This window comes from Schistocerca nitens, chromosome 9, assembly GCF_023898315.1.
Source record: "Schistocerca nitens isolate TAMUIC-IGC-003100 chromosome 9, iqSchNite1.1, whole genome shotgun sequence".
NCBI classification, from domain to species: Eukaryota; Metazoa; Arthropoda; class Insecta; order Orthoptera; family Acrididae; genus Schistocerca; species Schistocerca nitens.
The window spans coordinates 114128330-114152124 of record NC_064622.1 but is presented as its reverse complement, the minus strand read 5'-3'; the positions used below and the strand labels follow the sequence as shown (position 1 = coordinate 114152124).

At 42.3% G+C, this 23795-nt stretch overlaps 1 protein-coding gene across 1 annotated transcript in view; it reads left to right on the top strand.

Annotated features, from left to right (window-relative positions):
- Positions 1 to 23795, top strand: part of LOC126203329 (integrator complex subunit 10) — a 121964-nt gene that overhangs the window by 14161 nt on the left and 84008 nt on the right. The window contains exon 4 of the mRNA XM_049937600.1: positions 5798 to 5913. Within this exon, the coding sequence (XP_049793557.1) occupies positions 5798 to 5913 (116 nt within the window). The remainder of the gene's footprint in view (positions 1 to 5797; positions 5914 to 23795) is intronic.

Below are 23795 nucleotides of genomic sequence, written 5' to 3'. Positions count from 1 at the left end.
GTCAATGTTGGAGATTACGACAACCAAGTACGTCCCTTCATACTAGATCAGATGTCTGAATGCCTCACAAAATTTAAAACAGTGTCATCAGTAGAGTTGGAACATATTATACTAATACTGAGAAACAAAGATTCTGCAGATTGATACCGACAGAAGTTCTCAAATTTATGTGTAAAATAATAGGACATCCACTATCTATAATACTAAAACAAAATCTTTTGAACATGGATGTTTCCCAGAGGTGCTGAAGTATGCAGAACTAAAACTGCTGTTCAGAAAATGATGAAGAGAGGATATGGGAAATTATCATCCCATCTCTCTTCTTCTAGACCTGTCAGAAGTATTGGAAAAAGCAGCTGCCATGCAGATTCAAAATTTTATTGAAAAATATGAGATTATTTTGAAAAATTAATTTGACTTTGAGCATTATAGATGCAATTAGCGAGTTTGTTGACAGAATTAGCACATCATTAGACAGCAAAAATATAAAGTTTAAGGGATCTTTTGTGACCTTGCAAATGGCTTGATTCAGTAAATTATGCAATTCTTATCCATAAACTTGTTTGTACACCATGCTAAGCAGTGGTAAGGGCCGGTAGTTTTGTGGAATATTTCCTGGTTTACGTGGCTTTAGGAGGGCAATTATCTTGGCACATTTAAGTTCTTGGGGTATGTTTCCTGTCTGCAGTAGTGATTTGAAGAATTTTGTGAAAATAGGTTAGCAAAGCGCTGCTTAGCATGGTGTACAAACTTCTGGAATGAGTACTACTTAACAGGCTCGGTCAGGCAATACTCACAGTCATCCCAGTAGAACAAGCCAGATTTCGCTCCAACCAAAGCTGTGCAGACCACGTCCTGGCCCTTACAACACACATTGAAGTGGGATCCCAAAAGAAATTAAAAACATCTGTGGCCTTCATTGACTTGTCAGCAGCCTATGATACCGTCTGGAGACAAGGACTACTCTATAAACTGATGAAAATAATTCTGTGTCAAAAAGTGACAAAGCTTATTGGTAACATGATTTTACCAATCAAAACCAAAGGATTCCAGGTCGTCATGGGAAACAAAGTCAGCAGCCAGAAATTCCTTCAAAATGGCTTACCTCAAGGCTCAGTATTAGCCCTACTGCTTTTCAGCCTATACATTGCTAAAATGCCAGAAACAGCTTGTAGGAAATTTGGCTATGCTGATGACTGGGCCTTTGCAACAAGGCACACCGATTTTGGTACAATGGAAGAAACCCTGACTTCCGGTCTGTCTGCCCTGGCAGCATACTTCCATAAATGGAGGCTTAGGCCTAACGCCACAAAGACAGAAGTAACTTGCTCCCACCTCAATAACAGAGAAGCTGACAAAGCTCTGGAAGTATACCTTGACAACACATGCCTCAACAACAACAGGGAGCCAAGGTACCTAGGGGTCACGTTAGACAGAACCTTGTCGTTTAAATCACGCCTTACAAAAGCAGCTGCTAAGGTGAGCAGCTTTACTGTATGATTAAATGATGATGGCGTCCTCTTGGGTAAAATATTCCGGAGGTAAAATAGTCCCCCCATTCGGATCTCTGGGCGGGGACTACTCAAGAGGACGTCGTTATCAGGAGAAAGAAAACTGGCGTTCTACGGATCGGAGCGTGGAATGTCAGATCCCTTAATCGGGCAGGTAGGTTAGAAAATTTAAAAAGGGAAATGGATAGGTTAAAGTTAGATATAGTGGGAATTAGTGAAGTTCGGTGGCAGGAGGAACAAGACTTTTGGTCAGGTGAATACAGGGTTATAAATACAAAATCAAATAGGGGTAATGCAGGAGTAGGTTTAATAATGAATAAAAAAATAGGAGTGCAGGTTAGCTACTACAACTGCCTACAGGAAAATTAAAGAGACCTTTGGAGAGAAGAGAACCACTTGTATGAATATCAAGAGCTCAGATGGCAACCCAGTTCTAAGCAAAGAAGGGAAGGCAGAAAGGTGGAAGGAGTATATAGAGGGTTTATACAAGGGTGATGTACTTGAGGACAATATTATGGAAAGGGAAGAGGATGTAGATGAAGACGAAATGGGAGATAAGATACTGCGTGAAGAGTTTGACAGAGCACTGAAAGACCTGAGTCGAAACAAGGCCCCGGGAGTAGACAACATTCCATTAGAACTACTGATGGCCTTGGGAGAGCCAGTCATGACAAAACTCTACCATCTGGTGAGCAAGATGTATGAGACAGGTGAAATAACCTCAGACTTCAAGAAGAATATAATAATTCCAATCCGAAAGAAAGCAGGTGTTGACAGATGTGAAAATTACCGTACTATCAGTTTAATAAGTCACAGCTGCAAAATACTAACGCGAATTCTTTACAGACGAATGGAAAAACTGGTAGAAGCGGACCTCGGGGAAGATCAGTTTGGATTCCGTAGAAATGTTGGAACACGTGAGGCAATACTAACCTTACGACTTATCTTAGAAGAAAGATTAAGAAAAGGCAAACCTACGTTTCTAGCATTTGTAGACTTAGAGAAAGCTTTTGACAATGTTGACTGGAATACTCTCTTTCAAATTCTGAAGGTGGCAGGGGTAAAATACAGGGAGCGAAAGGCTATTTACAATTTGTACAGAAACCAGGTGGCAGTTATAAGAGTCGAGGGGCATGAAAGGGAAGCAGTGGTTGGGAAAGCAGTGAGACAGGGTTGTAGCCTCTCCCCGATGTTATTCAATCTGTATATTGAGCAAGCAGTAAAGGAAACAAAAGAAAAATTTGGAGTAGGTATTAAAATTCATGGAGGAGAAGTAAAAACTTTGAGGTTCGCCGATGACATTGTAATTCTGTCAGAGACAGCAAAGGACTTGGAAGAGCAGTTGAACGGAATGGACAGTGTCTTGAAAGGAGGATATAAGATGAACATCAACAAAAGCAAAACAAGGATAATGGAATGTAGTCAAATTAAATCGGGTGATGCTGAGGGAATTAAATTAGGAAATGAGACACTTAAAGTAGTAAAGGAGTTTTGCTATTTAGGGAGTAAAATAACTGATGATGGTCGAAGCAGAGAGGATATAAAATGTAGACTGGCAATGGCAAGGAAATCGTTTCTGAAGTAGAGAAATTTGTTAACGTCGAGTATAGATTTAAGTGTCAAGAAGTCGTTTCTGAAAGTATTTGTATGGAGTGTAGCCATGTATGGAAGTGAAACATGGACGATAACTAGTTTGGACAAGAAGAGAATAGAAGCTTTCGAAATGTGGTGCTACAGAAGAATGCTGAAGATAAGGTGGGTAGATCACGTAACTAATGAGGAGGTATTGAATAGGATTGGGGAGAAGATATGTTTGTGGCACAACTTGACTAGAAGAAGGGATCGGTTGGTAGGACATGTTTTGAGGCATCAAGGGATCACAAATTTAGCATTGGAGGGCAGCGTGGAGGGTAAAAATCGTAGGGGGAGACCAAGAAATGAATACACTAAGCAGATTCAGAAGGATGTAGGTTGCAGTAGGTACTGGGAGATGAAGAAGCTTGCACAGGATAGAGTAGCATGGAGAGCTGCATCAAACCAGTCTCAGGACTGAAGACCACAACAACAACAACAACAACAACAACAACAAGGTGAGAACAAGAAACAACCTCATCCACCTGGGGATCAACGGCAACAACTTCGAGGATGTCTGCGCTGAGCCTGGTAGACTCTGCAGGGGAGTACTGTGCACCAGTATGGCTAAACAGTAGTCATGTGAACAAAATCAATGTCGAACTTAACAACACCGTGTGCATTATTTCAGAAACCGTTAGGTCTACACCTAACATATGGCTACCTGTCCTGAGTCATGTACCTCCCCCAAAAATATGATGAGATGAACCTTGGTCAGGAAATACAACAAGATTGAAGCAAACCCTGAACTGCCGGTACACATCGATATACCTGATTTGAGTATCAAGAGATTTCGTTCAAGACATCCTCCTCTTGCTCTTGACAGCCTCACTGGGGCTGACGTCAACTCTTGGAGAAGAGAATGGCTCCAAAATGCCCCAACAACTTGCCACCTAATGCCTGTATTACTGAAGCAGTTCCTGGGTTTGAACAGCCCTGCAAGATATGGTTAACTCTGAACTGCCTAAGTACTGGGCATGGAAGATATGCTGACCCACTCTTCAAATAAGGACTGCTGTCTTCGCCAGCATGTGACTGCGGCATGCCTAAGCAGACCATCCAACACATCAGAGATGAATGCAGTGCCACAGCGTTTAGTGGGGACTTTGAAGAAATCCTCATGGCATCCCAAAAATCCATTGAATATATACAAAGACTAGATATTTGTCTGTGAATATATGTAATGTTATGTAATGTAGAATAATGTGATCCAATACTGAAATGTACCTAAATGCCATACGCTAAAAAAATAAATATCCATAAACATCACAGGTATCGAATTAGAGGTAGTGTTCTACACTGGCTTACTTCATACACGTACAACAGGAAACAGAGAGTGGTTGTCTTTAGAAATGTAGCAAATTATTCTTCCAAACGGAAGGCAATAGCTCAAGGCGTCTCCCAAGGTTCTACCCTTGGACCTGTTTTGTTTCTATTCTACATTAATTACTTATCAATCAATATAAATGCCCCATCTGTTTTATTTGCAGATGACACATCTGTATTAATTGAGGAGCATGAGCTAGAAACTATCCCTACCTACTTCATGAATACAATAGATCATTTAGAAACATGGTTTCATCTCAGTGGATTAACTCTGAACATCCCAAAAACTCATGTGATCCAGATCAGAACAAAACAATAAACATCCCAGGAAATCAAAATAAACCACAAAATCAAAATCTAGAAGAAGTGGATTCCATGAAATTTTTAGGATTAAACCAAGACAAGAATTTAAATTGGAACGAATATGTGAAATATCTAGTAAACAAACTATGTAGTTTTGCATTTGCAATGCAAATATTAGCTAATACCACTGTCATGGACACAAGGATAATTACCTACCATAGCTGCTTCCAGTTAGTTATAAGATATGGTATTGTATTTGAGCAACTTAATGCGCATACTGAAGTTACAGGAAAGAATTATTAGAAATGTGTGCTGTGCATCCAAGAAATCATGTCACCCATTATTTAAAAAAGTGAAATTATTAACAATAGCCTCACTATATATTTATGACATTCTAATTTTTTTGTGTAGCAGTTTAGAATTATGCAAGGAGAACTTGTTTGATCACACTTACAATATAAGAAATAAAGAAAATTTTATGCTCCCTGCTCATCGTTTAAATTTGTATGCTCAGAGTCTCCAGTACATGGGAATGAAAATTTACAACAAGCTAAAAGCCAAGAACATTCTAAGCTTGAACCTAGATTCACCAAAAAGTAAGTTATATGGTACTCTGCTTCAGTGATGCTATTACACAGCTGAAGATTTCATGAACAGTGAACAGAATATTTGAGCAGGGTGTAGTTTATCAGTTATCTTTTTATGTGAATATGTAAATCTAGCTTCTCACAAAAGAAGTTACATTAATAATTAAACACTGTTACATCTTATTAACTTTATATCAGAGAAACTGTAGTAACCATATTTTGATGTGTCTCCTGTACTCCCATCAAATGATTAGTTTATGTATGTTATGAGATGAGTAAATCACAATTCACATATGCTAGGGATTTTAAAATTATGTCAAATTTCTTTGTGATTATACTGCAACAGTATGAGTCTTATCATTTAATACATCATAGGTTAAATTCTGGCCATTTAAAACATCATCTTTATCAGTCCTAAATTTTCTTTATAACTTCCAGACGTGCAGCATGAGTTGCTGTTACAGACTGCAAGTCGCAGTGAAGATACAATGGAACATTGCCGACTACTATTGCTTCTCTTGCGCCAGTTCCCAGCTACAATTCCGCAGCATGGGGTCTGTATCAAATAAAGATATTTCAGAGCAAAAAATAGACTGAATGTGAATGAAACTGTTAATAACTCTCCCCTCTGTTTTGTCCTTTTACTTTAACACTAATTTGTATAAGAAGCAAAGTGAAAATTTCTCATCCTGCCACACAGAATCGTACAGAAATCAGTGAAATATTGTTATATAACAATGTGGGATGAGACAGAAGTGGAGATACAAGTTAAACTTAAGTACTGGGGGAAGAATTAATGAAAATGGGTCTTAAAGTATTCAGGACAAGACTTGGTTTGGTGCTGAGTAGGAACTCTATAGCAGTCATCTAAACCTTTGAGAAAAGGAATAAACATGGTAGACAAGTTCCAGTACATAGTGCTGTTTTGTCGGATAACATCACATACCAAGAGATTCGATACGAGAGTATGAAAAGCTTCCAAATTCTATGATGCAGTTTTTCAGGTACTTTAGGATTAAACATTTGTACAAGCTTCTAAGATCAGCATATGCAAAGCATACCTTTTACCTGTACTAATTCATGAACTAAAAAAGCAGCAGTAATAGGACTGAATTAAAACAATAAACGGGCAACAGAAATAAAGTTTTTCTTTTCTTCTCTGTTGAATACAAAAAAGGGGATAAAGTAATAAAGTAAGAACTTAACAGCATCCACTATGGATAAAATTCACAGAAATGAGGAAATCGGACAACAGTTAGGATTAGAAATAGCCTGCTGAAGACCCTTGAATTGAAGAAATTGCAGCACTGTTGGCATACCTGCATCTACATCTACATAGATACTCCACAAGTCACCATACAGCGCTACTTGTTATTTCCTTTCCTGTTCCACATCCAAATAGAGTGTGGGAAAAACAACTGTCTTTATGCCTCTGTATGAGCCCTAGTTTCTTGTATCTTATCTTCATGGTCCTTACGTGCAATGTATGTTGGCAGCAGTAGAATCGTTCGGCAGTCAGCTTCAAATGCCAGTTCTGTAAACTTCCTCAGTAGTGTTTCTCAAAAAGAATGTCACCTTCCCTCCAGGGTTTCCTATTTGAGTTCCCGAAGCATCTCTGTAACACTTAAGTGTTGTTCAAACCTACTGGTAACAAATCTAGCTGCTGGCCTCTGAATTTCTTCGATGTCTTTTTTCAATCTGACCTGGTACGGATCCCAAACATTCTAGCAGTACTCAAGAATAGGTTTCACCTACATCCTATATGTAGTCTCCTTTACTGATGGACCACACTTTCCAAAATTCTCTCCCACTGTGGGTCTGAGGTTACAATAGACCCGAGGTATCCCTGCCTGTCGTAAGAGGTGAACTAAAAGGAGTCTCATACTTTTCAGTCCTATAAGTTCAAGTCCCATTTTATGATGTGACCTGCCACTTTCCAAATTCTACAGAAGTGCAGGCCATATGGGAAAGGATGCCTTATGTGGTGCATGAGTTATCCATAGTGCCCTTAGATTCGATCTCTTGAACCTCTTGTCATGGCTTTGCATCTCCACCTGCAATTCAACTATTTTGGCGAGGACACTTTTGTAATCTTCCTCCATTGTCTCCTGTCCTGTTTCTCCCCCATGACAGTAATGGATTTCTCTGCGCCCAATATCCACCACGGTAGCCAGTCCGTTGTGTTTGAGCCGTCATGCACCCATTTGGTGGTAGCCCCCTGACAACACAGGGATCGCACTGCTGATGCCTGATCTGTAAACTCCCCGCCTATGCCAAGGAGTAGATGCTTGTCTTCCTGGGGCATCAGGACTCCTGGCAACAGCCATCATGCCAGGTGGCCTTTCCTGTGGTTGCAAGGTGCCCGTAGGGAGAGGCGCTAATGGGACTGGGCGGCATCAAGGCGGATGACCCACAATGAAGCGGACTAAGTCATCTCTTGCTGGTGACGGTATGGCACCAGCAGTCTCTGAGAAGGGCAAGATCGAGTACAATGCTGACAGATATGACCCTAAATCGTTTCCCTTCCTCGCTACAGCATGGGAGGAACATAGGGCCACAGAAAGAAGAGAGCCATATTTGCTTTGGTATTTAGTTTGTAACAGAATGGACGGGGACTCCTTTCTACCTATATAGCATCAATTTTTTGGTGAACATCTTGAGAATAAGTTTGGGAAAGTGACAGCGCTGTCAAAGATGAGAAGCGGTGCAGTGTTGATTCATACAGCATCCCCAGCCTAATCCCGGACGTTACTCACTTGTGACGGGCTGGGCAATATTCCTGTTTCTGTCACTCCCCATAGAAGCCTCAACATGGTCCAGGGGATTATTTTCCATTGCGTACTCCTCTTGCAGTCCGACAACTAGCGCTGCGCCAATCTAGAACGGCAGGGTATTCATTTCATGTGGTGTGTTTACAGGGAACCCAAAGACAACAGGGTTGCTACCAGTGCCTTCATCTTGGCCATTGAGGGTGATTCATTGCCTGAAAACGTCAAGGTGATGGTTTACCATTGTGACATTAAACCATATGTGCCTCCCCCTATGCATTGCTTTAACTGCTGGAAATTCGGGCACGTCTTCCCGCTGCCCTTCCAACGCCACGTGTCAAGATTTCAGACATCCACTGCATCCAGATACTCCCTGTGTGCCTCCTCCCACTTGTATCAACTGCAGAGAGCAGCACTCCTCCTGCTCGCCAGACTGCACAGTACTTCAAAAGGAGCGGAAAATCATTGAGTACAAGGCCCTGGACCGGTTGACTTACCAAGAGGCTAAACGTAAATTTGAACGATTATGCCTCTTTCGGTTGACATCCACATACGCTGCAGCTACATTACCATCACCATCACAAGTACCAGTCGTACTACACTCTGTGCCACGAACTTTGGGCCCTCCTGGACTCCAGAATACAACTGCCCCCTTGTTGTTAGGGGGAAAATCTCCTTCCGTTGCTTCCAAAGTACCTACTTTGGGAGCAAGACGACCCCCCCCCCCCCTCAAACGCAAGGGCATCGGTCCCCTCCCCCCCCAGCTGGAGAAGCAGCAGCCTCCTGCGGCTCCTCTCGTCCTCTCTCCCAAGGTCTCCACTAATGCCACAGCGGAAACTCGCCAGTGGCTAAAGGAGCCAAAAGCTGCTGGACGAAGAGCTTCACGGTCCTCCTCTGTGCCTGAAGCTACTTCAGAGAAGTCTGCCCAGCAAGCCCCTAAAGAGAAGTGAGAGGGCAAGCAAACAAAGGCGTCTGCTAAGAAAAAGGACCTTCTGGTGGCCCCACCACTGCCACTCCCTATCACCTGCGGATGAGGTGGAGATCTCAGCATCCCCTGAAGACCTGGATCTCACTAATGCCTCATACACAATAGGGATGGATACAAATACACAGTCGGTGGCAGCAGGTGACCCTGAGGCATAACCTGCCTCCTTGCATGCTTCATGCCTTCCCAGCCTCACGATAACATCATCCTCCAGTGGAATTGCTCTGGTTTTTTCCACCACCTGGCCGAGCTACGGCAACTGGTAAGCTTTACACCTGCTTTCTGCATTGCCCTCCAGAAAACCTGGTTCCTGGCAATGTGGACCCCTGCCCTTTGCGGCTATAGGGATATTACAAGAACCATAGCAACTATAATAGAGTGTCAGGTGGAGTTTGTGTCTGTGTCCTGAACTCAGTATGCAGTGAACCTGTGCCACTTCAAATCCCTCTTGAAGCTGTGGCTGTTAGGATAAGGATGGCACAGGAAATAACTGTCTGCAATGTATATCTTCCTCCAGATGGTGCAGTACCCTTGAATGCATTGGCTGCACTGATTCATCAGCTCCCTAAACCTTTCCTACTTTTGGGAGATTTTAACGCCCATAACCCTTCATCCCCTGGCCGAGGTAGAGATGTCAAAACTTTCCTTTGTCAACTCAATCTCTGCCTCTTAAGTACTAGGGCCCCCACCTTTCAGTGTGGCTCATGGCACTTACTCAGCCATTGATTTAACCCTCTGCAGCCCAGGACTTCTTCCATCTGTCCACTGGAGAGCCCATGATGACTTGTGTGATAGTGACCACTTTCCCATGTTCCTGTCACTCCCCCAGCTCCATTCCCCTAGATGTCTACCAAGATGGGCTTTCAGCAAGGCAGACTGGGAAGCTTTTACCTCTGGTGTCACCATTTAATCTCCCCCACATGGTACCATTGATGTGGTAGTTGAGTAGGTCACTAGAACGATCATTTTTGCAGTGGAAAACACGATCCCTTCTTCATTAGGGTGGCCCCGGCGAAAGTCAGTACCTTGGTGTTCGCCGGAAATCACTGAGGCCATTAACGAGCATTGGTGAGCTCTACAGCGACATAAGTAGCGCCCTTCCATAGAGCACCTAATAGCTTTTAAACAGCTCCATGCCCACATTCGCCAGCTTATAAAAAGACAGAAACAGGCATGTTGGGAGAGGTACGTCTCGACCATTGGGTGCCATACATGACCTTCCCAAGTCTGAACGATCAGATGTGCTTGTGGGTACCAGACCCCGACAGGTGTTACTGGCATTTACATCAATGGTGTGTTATCTACCAATGCAAACGCAGTTGCTGAGCACTTTGCTGAGCACTATGCTCAAGCCTGTGCATCACAGAATAACCCCACAGCATTTCACACCCTCGAATGGCGGATGGAAAGGAAAGCCCTTTCGTTCACTGAACGTCACAGTGAACCCTATAATGCTCCATTTACAGAGTGGGAACTCCTCAACATCCTTGCACATTGCCCTGACACAGCTCCTGGGCCAGATCAGACCCACAGTCAGGTGATCAGACACCTGTCGTCCGATTACAAGTGACATCTCCACGTTAACTTCAACTGGATTTGGTGTGATGGCATCTTTCCATCACAATGGCGGGAGAGCACCATCATTCCAGTCTCAAACCCGGTAAAAAGCCACTTGATGTGGATAGCTATCGGCTCATCAGCCTCACCAACGTTCTTTGTACGCTGTTAGAATGTATGGTAAGTCGGCGGTTGTGTTGGGTACTGGCGTCTCGTGGCCTACTGGCTCCATGCCAGGGCAGTTTCTGCCAGGGTTGCTCTACCATTGATAATCTAGTTTCCCTCGAGTCTGCCATCCGAACAGCCTTTTCCAGATGCCAACACCTGGTTGCCATCTTTTTTGATTTACCAAAAGTTTACGACATGACCTGGTGACATCATATTCTTGCCACATTATGTGAGTGGGGTCTCTGGGGCCCGCTCCCAATTTTAATCCAAAATTTCCTATTGCTTCATACTTTCTGTTTCCAAGTTGGTGCCTCCCACAGTTCCCCCCATATCCAGGAGAATGGGGTCCTGCAGGGCTCTGTATTGAGTGTATCTCTATTTCTAGTGGCCATTAACAGTCTAGCAGCAGCTGCCAGGCCTTCGGTCTAACCTTCTCTGTATGCAAACGACTTCTGCATTTCATACTGCTCGTCCATTACTGGTGTTGCCGGGTGGCACTGACAGGGAGCCATTCACAAGGCGCAGTCATGGGCTTCAGCCCACGGCTTCCAATTTTCAGCCGTGAAGTCGTGTGTCGTGCACTTCTGTTGGCATCGTTCCATTCATCCGGAACCAGAACTTTACCTTAATGATGATCCACTCACTGTAGTGGAGACATATTGATTCTTAGGACTGGTTTTTGACACCCGATTGGCGTGGCTTCCTCATCTGCGTAAGCTGAAGTGGAAGTGCCAGCAGCACCTCAGTGCCCTCTTCTGTCGGAGCATCACCAACTGGGGTGCAGATAACTCTATGCTGCAGCTCTACAGAGCACGTGTTCAAACCCATCTTGACTGTGGGAGTCTGTTTATGGTTTGGTGGCACCCTCTGCATTGCGTGTACTCGACCCAGTGCACCACTGTGGCATTCGACTTGCAACAGTTTTTAGGACGAGTCTGGTGACCAGCGTCCTGGTGGAGGCCGGAGCCCCTCCAGTGCAGATTAGGCATGCACAACTGCTTGCCAGTTACGTTGCACACATTCATAGTTCTCCTGAGCATCTGAATTACCGTCTCCTTTTCCCATCCCCAGCGGTTCATCTCCTGCATCAGATCCCAGGTCAGTGCTTAAGATTGCTATTCGCATCCGATCTCTTCTGTCTGAAGTGGAGTCTTTGCCTTTACCACTTATATTCGAGGTCCATTCACGTACACCTTCATGGTGTACACGTAGGCCAAAGCTTCGCCTGGACCTTTCACATGATCCTAAGGACTCAGTTAACCCCTCAGCTCCCTGCTGTCACTTCCTCTCGATTCTTGACATGTACCGGGACCAGGAAGTGGTTTACACTGACACCTCGATGACTGATGGTCACATTGGCTTCACGTATGTTCATGGAGGACATATTGAACAGCACTCCTTGCCCGATGGCTGCAGTGTTTGCACTGCAGAGCTGGCGGCCATTTCTCGTGCTCTTGAGTGCATCCACTCATGCCGTGGTGAGTCGTTTCTTTTTCTGTACTGACTCCTTGAGCAGCCTACAAGCTATCGACCAGTGCTACCCCCGCCATCCTTTGGTAGTGACCGTCCAGGAGTCCATCTAAGCCCTGGAATGGTCCAGTCGTTCCGTGGTGTTTGTGGGGACCCCAGGCCACGTTGGAATCACAGGAAATGAACTTGCCTACAGGCTGGCCAAACAGGCTACATGGAAACCGCTTCTGGAGATCGGCATCTCTGTAACTGACCTGCGATCATTATTACGCCACAAGGTTTTTCAGCTTTGGGAGACAGAATGGCGTCATCTCAGTACGCACAACAAACTGTGTGCCCTTAAGGAGACTATGAATGTGTGGAAGACCTCCATGCGGACATCTTGCGGAGACTCTGTAGTTCTCTGCCAGCTCCGCATTAGCCATACATGGCTACCTCCTCCGTCGCAAGGACCCACTTCGGTGTCACTGTGGCTCACATATGACTGTCGTCCACATCCTGCTGGACTGCCCACTTTTAGCTGCTCTGCGTTGGACTTTTAACCTTCCCAGCACCCTAGCTTCATGTTGGGCGACAATGCCTCAACAGCAGATTTAGTTTTACATTTTATTCGTGAGGGGTTTTTTTATCGTACCATCTAAGGGTGGGCATTTAGCCTTCTCTCTGAGGTCGCCACCCTCCCTCCATTTTAACTCTGTCACACTTTCTTTGCATTTGTTTGTCTTGGTGGTCGTCTTTTCCATACATGTGTTCATCTCACATTTTCTTTTTGGGGTGGACATTTTAATGAGTTGCAGTGCAGCTGGCTCATCCTCTTTTATTATTGTGATCAGCCAGCCCAGACCATATGCTCTATGGTTTTATTACCTTCTTCTACTTTTCCTTGTGGTGCATGTTTTCCTTGTTTTTTGTTTGTTTGATTCGTTTTCTTTTTAGGTGTGGTGTTGAGTGTTTTGTACCTTGAGCCTTGCGTGCACCAGTAAAAAGAGACTGATGACCCCGTAGTTTGGTCCCTTTATACCCTAAACCAACCAACCATTCAACCTAAATTCTCCCAATAAACCGAAGTTGACCATTCGCCTTCCTTGCCACAGTTCTCATATGTTGTTCCACCTCATATCACTTTGCAGTGTTATGTCCAGATATTTAAATGACTTGACTCTTTGAAGCAGGACATTAGTAATGTTGTATCCGAATGATACAGATTTGATCTTTTTACTCATCCGCATTAACTTAGATTTTTCCATATTTAGGGATGGCTGCCATTCATCACACCAACTAGAAATTTTGTCTGATTCGTGTGCACAAGCTTCTCGATCTCAAGAAAGTTTATTCTATTCCAGCTGATAATATGTTCAAGGATTCTGCAGCAAACAGAAGTCAGGTATATTGGTCTGTAATTTTGCAGGTCCACTTTTTTACATTTCTTATATACTGGAGTCGCCTACACTTTTTTCCAATTGTGTAGGACTTGGTACTGGGCGAGAGACTCACGATAAATGCAAGCTAGGTAAGGGGGTCAGTGCCATAGAGTACTCTTTGTAAAATCAAACTGGGATTCCATCTGTACCTGTTAATCCATTTGCATTCAAATCTGTCAGTTTTTCTCTACACCATGTATGCTTATTACTGTGTCATTCATACAGGAGTCTGTCCGATGGTCAAATGATGTATGTTTGTAAAATTCTGCTGTGTGAACAATTTTTTGAATGTGAAATTTAGAACGTTGGCTTTCATTTTGCTATCTTCAACTGCCATACCAGTTTGGTCAACAAGGGACTGAATGGAAGCCCGAGACCCACTTAGCGATTCTACATAAGACCAGAATTTTCTTGGGTTTTCTGCCAGATCTTTAGCCAAGGTGTGACAGTGGTAGTTGTTGTATGCTTCACGCATAGGTCTTTTCACAGACTCGTGAATCTCTGCTAACCTTTGCTTGTCATTATTTATGAGTTCACTTTTGAACTGATAGTGCAACAGCCTCTGCCTCCTCAGCATCAACTGAATTTCTTTATTAAACCAGGATGGGTCTTTTCCAACCTTTATCCACTCTAGACCATGATTTACAGTCTGCTTGAACTTTACCTATAATTGCTCTACATCCATCTTACTGGAACTAAATGGCGGCAGTTGACTTCTAAGTGAGATATGTATAACTTCTTATCTGCTGTATCTAGCAGAAACACTCTCCTAGCCTTCCTGCTTGATTTATTTACTTTCATAATCGTAGTTGCTATAATGACATCATGATCGCTAATCCCCATTTCTACACTGACACAGTCGATTAGGTTCGGCCTATTTGTAGCTACAAGGTCTAAGATATTTCAATTGCGTGTGGGCTGCTGAGCTAGCTGCTCAAGACATTTTTCAGAAAACGTGTTCAAAAGTATTTCACATGACTGTGTATCTGTAGCCCCGCAATGAATCCATAGACATCCTACTCTATACTTAGCATTTTGAAGTTGCCTCCAGCAAGTATTGCATGATCTGGTTATTTACACACTGTTGACTGTAGATGTTCTTTGAATGACTCTAGAACTGTCACAGTAGAATTGGGTGGCCAGTAAAAACATCCAGCAATTCACTTGGTTTCACTTACACCTGTTATAAGTGACCAGATGACTTCACTGTCACACTCAACTTTGACCTCAATATAGACAATATTTTTGTCAGCTGCAATGAACAATTGCCCCCCTATGGCCTCTAATCTTTCTTTCTGATATACGTTCAACAACTTGCTAAATATCTTGGAGTTTTCCACTTAGGATTTCAGCCAGCTCTTGGTCCCAAGAACAATTTGAGCATGAGAACTTTCCTGGAGGGCAGTAAATTCAGGAACTTAACTACAGATACTTGCACAATTTACTGATAAAATTGTGACAGTTAAAGTCTTTTTCTTCTGCACACCATTTGAGTTCCCTTGATGCATATTGACTGGCGAGTGTTCATCAGGGCATCACAAACTACTTCCTAGCCTAAAAAACCCTCATGTGCACTCCACAAGTACTCTGGTATCTGAGTAGCTGCTTCCTCTGTGTAGTGCACCTCTGACCTATCAAGGGGAGTCCTACAAATTCCTACACAATAATGCATGTATAGAAATGTGCAACCGAGACTGTCACAGAGTTGATGAAGCCTTTGGTTGAGACCCTCCACTCAGCTCCAGACCAAAGGCCCTGATCAACTCTGGTAACGATGCTACAAATTGTGAGTTCTGCTTGCACTGTGCACCCAAGGCCAGCAGTCTTCGTCAACTCCGCCAGCCATCTGTATGAACTGAAGATTGCCTTAGAATCCATGCAACAGGAATCGTTGGCACCAAAATGAGCCACATGCAGATAACTGCACCTTGCACACTCAGTAGCCACAGGCAAGGCCGCCTCCACATCTCAGATGAGGCGCCCCCCCCCCCCCCCACCTCCCCCCACCGTCAGACACACTGAGTGCACATTGGCCTTCTTTCCAGCCCTGAACACTATCTGTCTAAGGAGCTCCATAACGCAACAAACATTGGAGTCCCCAATAACTAGCAAACCCTTCCCTCTGTGTGCCTTTGCAGACCCCACTGAAGGAGCAGCCACCTGTCCACACTAAAGGTGTTGAATGGGCAAGGCCAGGCGACAAATCTTCACATTGGCCCTCCGCTTAGAGTGATGCGAACGTGTCACCCCCTCCTCTAACCCTGCTGTGAGAGTGGATACACCGCGTCGGATGCACTAGGAGGTGCCTTGGAAGCAGATTCTGTGGGCAAAACAAGCGACACTTGAAGCGTTCCATGCAATGTGCAAGAGTCTTCACCAACACTACACGCCGAGGTAACAGCCTGAAGGTTACTGACCAAATCCAAGAGCAAATTCAGCTGTTCGCGAACTGCGGCCAGCTCTTCCTGTGGCTGCACACAGCATGCACACATCCTAGCCATCCTATCAAGATTAACTGAAGAAGTGAACTGTAAAAGCAGACAATCCTAGATATGCAGCTTGCTATCCTCCTGATGTGTCACCAATAGACACTGATGCATTAATGAGCTACATAGCTGTCTGTTCAGTGAGCAACTATTGCGCTACAGACTGAATGAATTTACACTTACAAACATGTGAGATTAAACTTGCTAGACAGAGAAACCTGCACAAAGTTTAATAAATGTACTTTGTGGCAAACACAGAAAAAGATTAACACTTAACTTTCTGTCCTGTAGACATGTATCAGCTGAGAGCAGAAGAGAGGCTCCCCATATGACACTCTGGGCTTGCTTTGATCAAAATGTCCCTGGGGAGAGACCAAGAGGAAGACTTTGTGACGCCTGGGAGAAATAAAGTCTAACAGGCCTGAAAATGTGAGTTGCCAGCTGGCATCATATTATGAACGAAAGCATTGTAAGGGGAAGAAAAGTTAAAGGAGCTTATCTACAAATACATCAGGCTCATTGGAACAGGAAAATGGTGATGATGATGAAGTGATGATAATGATGATGATGATGATATAATAAAACCCCCTTTTTATGCTTTTCAACCAACTGACCCAGAACAGTGTAAAATGCAGGAAAGTGTAAAACACTTGTAACACAACAAGTAAGAATGAATTAAATTTTGCATATCGAAAAATATCTAAAGTAATTAATTATTTTTGTTTCTTTCTAACAGCAGTTAGCTGTATTTGTCTCTCCACAGTATACAAAGCATCAGTCACAAAGGCAATAGCTGAGTGCTGACACATAAACTTCGTTCCAATTATGTCCAGTGGTGTAAATAAACCACAGAAGCAAAAGTCTCTCATGAAATGTGAAACTTATTATTGATAACCGTTATAAGATCACAGTAAATAAAACTTGTAGCACAAAATTGGTCAAAACACAAAAGGTGGCAATCTTTGTAAACATAGAACAGCAGGCACTAATTCTACAGCTTGTTGCTGACTAGGAGGTAATATGGTTCAGGGTATGTCCTGTTTGAGAAAGATGGTGGAAATTGTTGTCATGTTATGGAGTATCTTGAGGAGGAATGTTTACATCTGACATTAGGTTGTACCAACCTAAGAATGTGCGTCTAGTACAGAGCAGTGTATTTCATACATAAGTAACAACAATTCGTGAAAGCCCATTATAGAGATGGCCATCTTGAGAAGCAATGTCTTTTGTAAAAATTAAATTACAGCTGTGGTAATATAATGCAGTGAGCAGAAGGAAGGTTGCTAGTTTCCCACCCTTCCTAACACTGTGAACCTGTAATACAGGTGGCTGTGACCCAACATGCTGACAAAGAAAATCTTGCTTTCTGTACTGTGCTAACTAATGCTACATTACGTGATCAATGATTTTGCTTATAGTCTGCATTTTCTGATTTGTTGCAAGGCTGACATTGAGCGGGAATATGAAGCACTTTTGCAGAAATGTGTATGAAAATCAGTGTTAAAGGTTGTGGTAGTATCAAAGAAAACTTAAAAACCTGAAATATTGTAACAAGGAGTCATTAATGATGGGAAAGGATTGTACTGAGAGAATAGGACTTCTGTTGGGACCAAGAAAATGAACGTAAAAAGCAGAAAAGCATAAAGCAAAACATAAAATGGGGTTGTACTATATGTTGGTTTGTGTTGCACAGCGTAAATCAAGTATCAAATACTTTAATGCATGGTTTTTTATCAATGGAAATCCATCTTAAGTTTGGTAAATGTTATAAGAAGTATGTTCCTTCATTTTCCAGTTTGGCTAGCTGAATTCAGATACACCGCCTGACAAAAAAAGTGAAGCACCCAGAAGGGGAGGAGGGAACAAAATGAAACTGCACAGGTTCAGTTGGTATGTGATGTTATTTCAGTGATCACAAATCAAGTCAAATTTACAAAGAATTTGATAGTATGAGCTCACTTATCAGTATGATGTTACACCCCTCTGGCCTGGATGCATGCATTGATTTCCTTCGGAAAGGTGTCTTAAAGCCGTTGTGTCCTCTCCTGAGGTGAGCTGACCCACAGCTGTTGTAACTGATCCTTTATTTCCTTGATACTGACACTGGGATGAAGTTGACATGTAAGTTGGTTCCATATATGTTCTGTCAAGGTTAGATCTTTGGTTCTTGCTGGCCATGGAAGTACCATAACACAGACAGTTCATAGAAACAAATGCCATGTGTGGATGAGTATTGTCCTATTGAAAAATGGCACTACAGTATTGTTGCATGAGAGGTAACATATGAAGAAAAGAAGCAAAAGGAAATCTGAAGTTCTAAATTTCTCTTTAGAAGAAATCATTCATGCAGAACAACCGTCCTAACATAGTGCTGTTTGACCGTAGCACTGATTCCCATGTGGAGGACATAGTAATAGGTATACTTGGCTCGAGAAAGAACTGAAAGAGTTGAAAACAAATACATCACCAGCTCTGAATGGAATCCCAAATTCAGTTTGACACAGAGTATCTATGGCATTAGTCCCTTACTTAGCTTGCATTTATTGTGAATCTCTTGTCCAGTACAAAGTCCCAAGCAAATGGAAAAAAAGCACAGGTGACTAATGTGTATAACTATGTTAAAATAATGGGTCCACAAAATTACAGACCAATCTCCTTAACATTCGTTTGCTGCAGAATACTTTAACATATTCTGAGTTGGAGTATAATGTATTTCCTTGAGATGGAAAAGTTTCTGCCCACCAATCACCAAGGATTTAGAAAGCATCGCTCATATGAAACTCAGCTTGCCTTTTTCTCATGATATCCTGTGAACCTCAGATGAAGGGCAACAGACAATTGTTGTATTCCGAGATTTCTAGAAAGTGTGTGACACAGTGCCCCACTGTAGACTGTTAATGAAGGTCTGAGGATATGAATTAGGTTCCCAGTTATGTAAGTGGCTTGAAGACTTCATAAGCAGTAGAACGCAGCATGTCATCCTCGATAGCGAGTTTTTGTCAGTGACACGGGTATCATCAGGAATGCCACAGGGAAGTGTGATAGACTGTTCTTCTTCTCTATATGCATAAATGATCTGACGGACAGGGTAAGCGGCAGTCTGTGGCTCTTTGGTGATGACACTGTGGTGTACGCGAAGGTATCATCACTGAGTGACTGTGGGAGGATATAAGATGACTTGGACAAAATTTCTAGGTGGTGTGATGAATGGTTTGCTTTCTCTGTGCAGATGAGTAGAAAATATTATTCCATAATGTTCAAATACACTAAAAGTAATGTGCTGCTTGACAGTCACATTGATTAAATATGTAGGCCAAACAGTACAGAGCAATATGAAATGGAATAAGCATCTAAGGACAGGAGTAGGGAAGGTGTATTGGGAGAATTTTAGGGAAGTGTACCTCATCAATAAAGGAGGCCATATATAGAACACAAGTGCAACCCACTCTTGAGTACTGCTCTAGCGTTTGGGATCCCCACCAGGTCAGATTAAAGGAAGAAATTGAAGCAATTCAGAGGCATACAGATAGATTTGTTACTGGTAGGTTTGATTGACACACAAATGTTATGAAAATGCTTTGTGAACTCAAATTGGAATCCCTGGAGGGAAGATGACATTCTTTTTGTGAGTTGCTATTGAGAAAGTTTAGAGATTGGTATTTGAGGGTGACTTCAGAAAGATTCTACTACTGCCAATGTACATTTTGCATAAGCACCACAAAGACCAGATAAGAGAAATTAGAGGCCATACAGAGACATATAGACGGTTGATTTTCTCTCACTCTATTTGTGAGTGGAACAGGAAAGGAAATAAGTATTAGTGATACAACGTACCTCCACCACACGCCGTACTGTGGATTGCATAGTATCTCTACCAGCTGTCACCTGAAGTCACACCCAATGGTTCCACACACCATGACACCAGGACTAATATCACAGTATGTCTCCAAAACATTGGAAGAAATGGACCACTCTCCAGGTCACCACCATTCTCTCCGATGATGGTCATTTGGAGTCACACAGAACTACGACTCATCGCCAAACACAGTCTGATGCCTTTCATCAGCATTCCATGCTTTTCAGTCATGGGACCACTGTAAACACAGCCATTTATGTTGTGGTGCTCAATCTTTCTCTAATATTTTGGATATGCCATCCTCTGTTCTTATTTTCGAGTATGTTAAGGTTTTCCGTTTTAAATCTCCCTCATTCTAATTGGTTGGCTTCAGTTCATGTCTTTGTGTGTGTGTGTGTGTGTGTGTGTGTGTGTGTGTGTGTGTGTGTGTGTGTGTGTGTGTGTGTTTGTTTAGTAGACCCCCAGGTCCAGTCTGCCTCTGGCAAGTAACTGCGTGTGTGCATAAGGAGGAGGAGAGAGGAGAGTTTCAAGGTGCCAGGCATGCCAGGCAGTAACTTCCCAGGTACACCTTCCTCAAAGGGTTCAGGCCCCAGTCTTACTACTCTTGCTATTTAGCCAGCCCATGCCGCGACATGCTTCCGTACTTCCACTTTCCCTACTCCTCAGCGAACTCGGTCACTTCTCAGGTGCTTCAAAAGCCTGTCACAGACAAAGGCTTCACTTTATCCATCTTTCCATTCCCATGTTAGAACTATTAGTGCTAAACATTTCCACTTTTTTATTGACAGTAACAACAGCAAGAAATGAACATGATACCATATGTGGTCACAAACACAAAATACACAGAATAACATTCACTCTTCTAAACATGATAGGAAAATCTGCTGGGCAATGCAACTGTATAACAATCACAATGCTCGAAAGCAATGAATGAAACATAAATCTAATGGGATGGCTGTCTTAGTTGATAAACAGCTTGATGCTCCCAGTGTTCTGATTGCCCTTTTCTGATCAATTTCTGGATTGACAACTAAGCGGTAGTGTCCACCACAACCTTTTCTACTTGATAGTGTCCCTCATATAACATAATTTTGCAATTTTATTTTCAGTTAAATCAGATCGATGTTGGTTGGTCACCAGTACCAAAATCCCCTTCCTTGATGGCAGGTTTCTATGTAGTTGTGTCGTGCCAGACCTTCCTAATGCTTCTTTGTGCCTTAGCCTTCTTAGAGCAACTGTTGGCTTTGTTTGAACATCTTCTTCTTGTGTATGGGGTATCTCGTCTGTAATTGCATGACTACAGACCTTCCCAAAATTGTTTTTGCCAGGGTACAACCAGTGGAGTCATGTATAAATTATTATATATGATGTCTTGAAACTGTGGGATAAATTTGACCCTGTTTCATCTGTCTCATTGAACAGTATATTTGGTGTTTGTAAATTGTTCAGTGATGAAGTTCCTACCATTTTTATTGGTTTGAAGGTAATTACTGCATTGATTCCATCCAGACTGGTCATTTAGTTGACCTGACCTTGTCACATTACTAGACCTACATTTTGTGGTACAAACCTTTGGTAGCCACACTCTTTCACTGAATCAGCATCTGAAATTAAATATTACAGGCTCTACACCAAAATAAGTCAAAAGTCTCCTTTGGAAGTTCGAAATGATAATTCACTGAGATCCTGCCAGTAAAACCCAGGTCTCATGCAGTCTAACAATGTTTACACACAGGTAGTTAGTATGGACATATTTGGAGCTTAATAGTCACTGTTTCTTTCAGAAATAGAATTGAGCACTTTACATATGAAACACTGTGAGACTGCATCACTCTTAATGAACAGGTTTTATAATTACCAATGTTTTGCAGCTGAACCAAACCTGCACATTGTAATGGATACTGCTCATATCAATGAAATATGTCCATTCAGCCTTAATTAAACCAAATGTAGAAGGAGCATAAACAGGTCCCACGGTTGGACTGTGCGTAACAGATGCCAAGCTAATAGTGATGCTAGACTGAAGAAGATTAAAGCAGAACTAAACAAACACTAAGAGCAGACTGACTGAAGTGGCATGAGTGTTGACCTTATAAAGATTCACTCCATGGTATTAATGAACTATGTTAATTTATAATAGTTTATAAATTCTGCATGTTAGAAAGTTCGCCTTTTATTTGCTATTAAGCCTGTCATTGTGTTTTGTTTGTACGTTACTTGACAGGAGCAACATCTATTAAAATATACAGTACTAATTTATGCTCATGCTGTGTAATCTTTGGTTTATTAACGTGGGGTTCATCTTGTGTGTTAAAATTTTGTAGTTTTTCATCAGAGACTCTTGCTCATCTATATGGGTGTCACTGGATTCAGAAAAATGAGGTGATCAAAAGTTTATCAACACATCCTAGAAATTTACAATAGTATAATTGGCACTGAAAGTCCAGACCATGTGATATCATTAATTAACATCATCCTTTGACCATTAAGTTTTGGGCTAATGTAAATATGTTACTGAAAAGAGGAAAAATTAAGTAGTGCCTCATTTTGAATCTATGTGTAAGTGCATAAGATTTTGCCTATGACTAGCTGCATAAAATTTTGTAACTGTGATAACTTTTGGTCACCATCATTTCTAATGAAACTTTTTAATTCATTACAATCTGAATAACCAACTGAATAATAAAGTTTTGCGAGGGAATTTGTTTCTAGAATTTTGATAATTTCCACACCATGTATTCAGTGCAAGAACTGTAACATCGGAATTTTGAAAGAAAAACTTAGTGAAAATTTTATATAGACCTTAACACATTAAATAGGATTGCATACAAAGTAGAACAGCGGGAGCCAACCTGTCTGTATTCTGGCCCTTATTTGCTGTGATTTAATCCTTCATTGTTCGTTAGCTCACAATTTCTCTTCTCTTAGAAATCATCCAATTTTGACAAATTTTTTAGGGATTGCTTAGTGTTAACTGTTGGAACAATGAGTAGTTGTCCGTTGCCCACATATTAAAGGAATAGTCTCTCTGGGGCCTATGGGTCATTCCAGGTGTCACATTTTAGACATGTTGCACCGGAAGAACTGAGGAGAGTTCCGCTACTAGGACTGTATGCTGGACCAGTCATTAAAGAGCATCTAACTCTCTACTGACATGCCCCATTCCAGAACTGGCCTAAGAATTCCCTGTTCAGTTGTGCAAAGTCTGCACAGTAATGACCCCATTATATGCCACCACAGACTCACCTTGGAAACAACATGCTGTCTGAAGGCATGCGTCAACTGACAGTAGCTGATATTAAGAGTGTTGCACCAGGTCTAGTAGTTCTGTAAGAAGTCAACAGGGTGTATTTTTTATTATAGGCCACTAAAATGTTCCCAGTTAGGAGAAGTGAACGGTATGCTGGAGTGCCAAAACTGTGAACTGTTCATAACTTGGCCATGGAATGGTTCTTCTCTGATTACACTTCACAAATAGTTTCCTGCAGGAACAGTTGCTGCTTTTTCTGTTCTTGTAAACTAACCTGCTTGGTTCTTTCCTCCCACTCAGGGGGCAGCTACTACTGTAGAGAGTAAGTTTAATGGTGTCTTGGTGAGTGTGGTTCAGAGCTGACCTGTACACTTGCTGGTATCAGACACAGGGGTTATCAGCAGTGCCCTTACTGCCAATCCATTGCCTTTCTCTGTGTTGTTAGTAGCAGCTTTGTAGGAGGCATTACCTGACG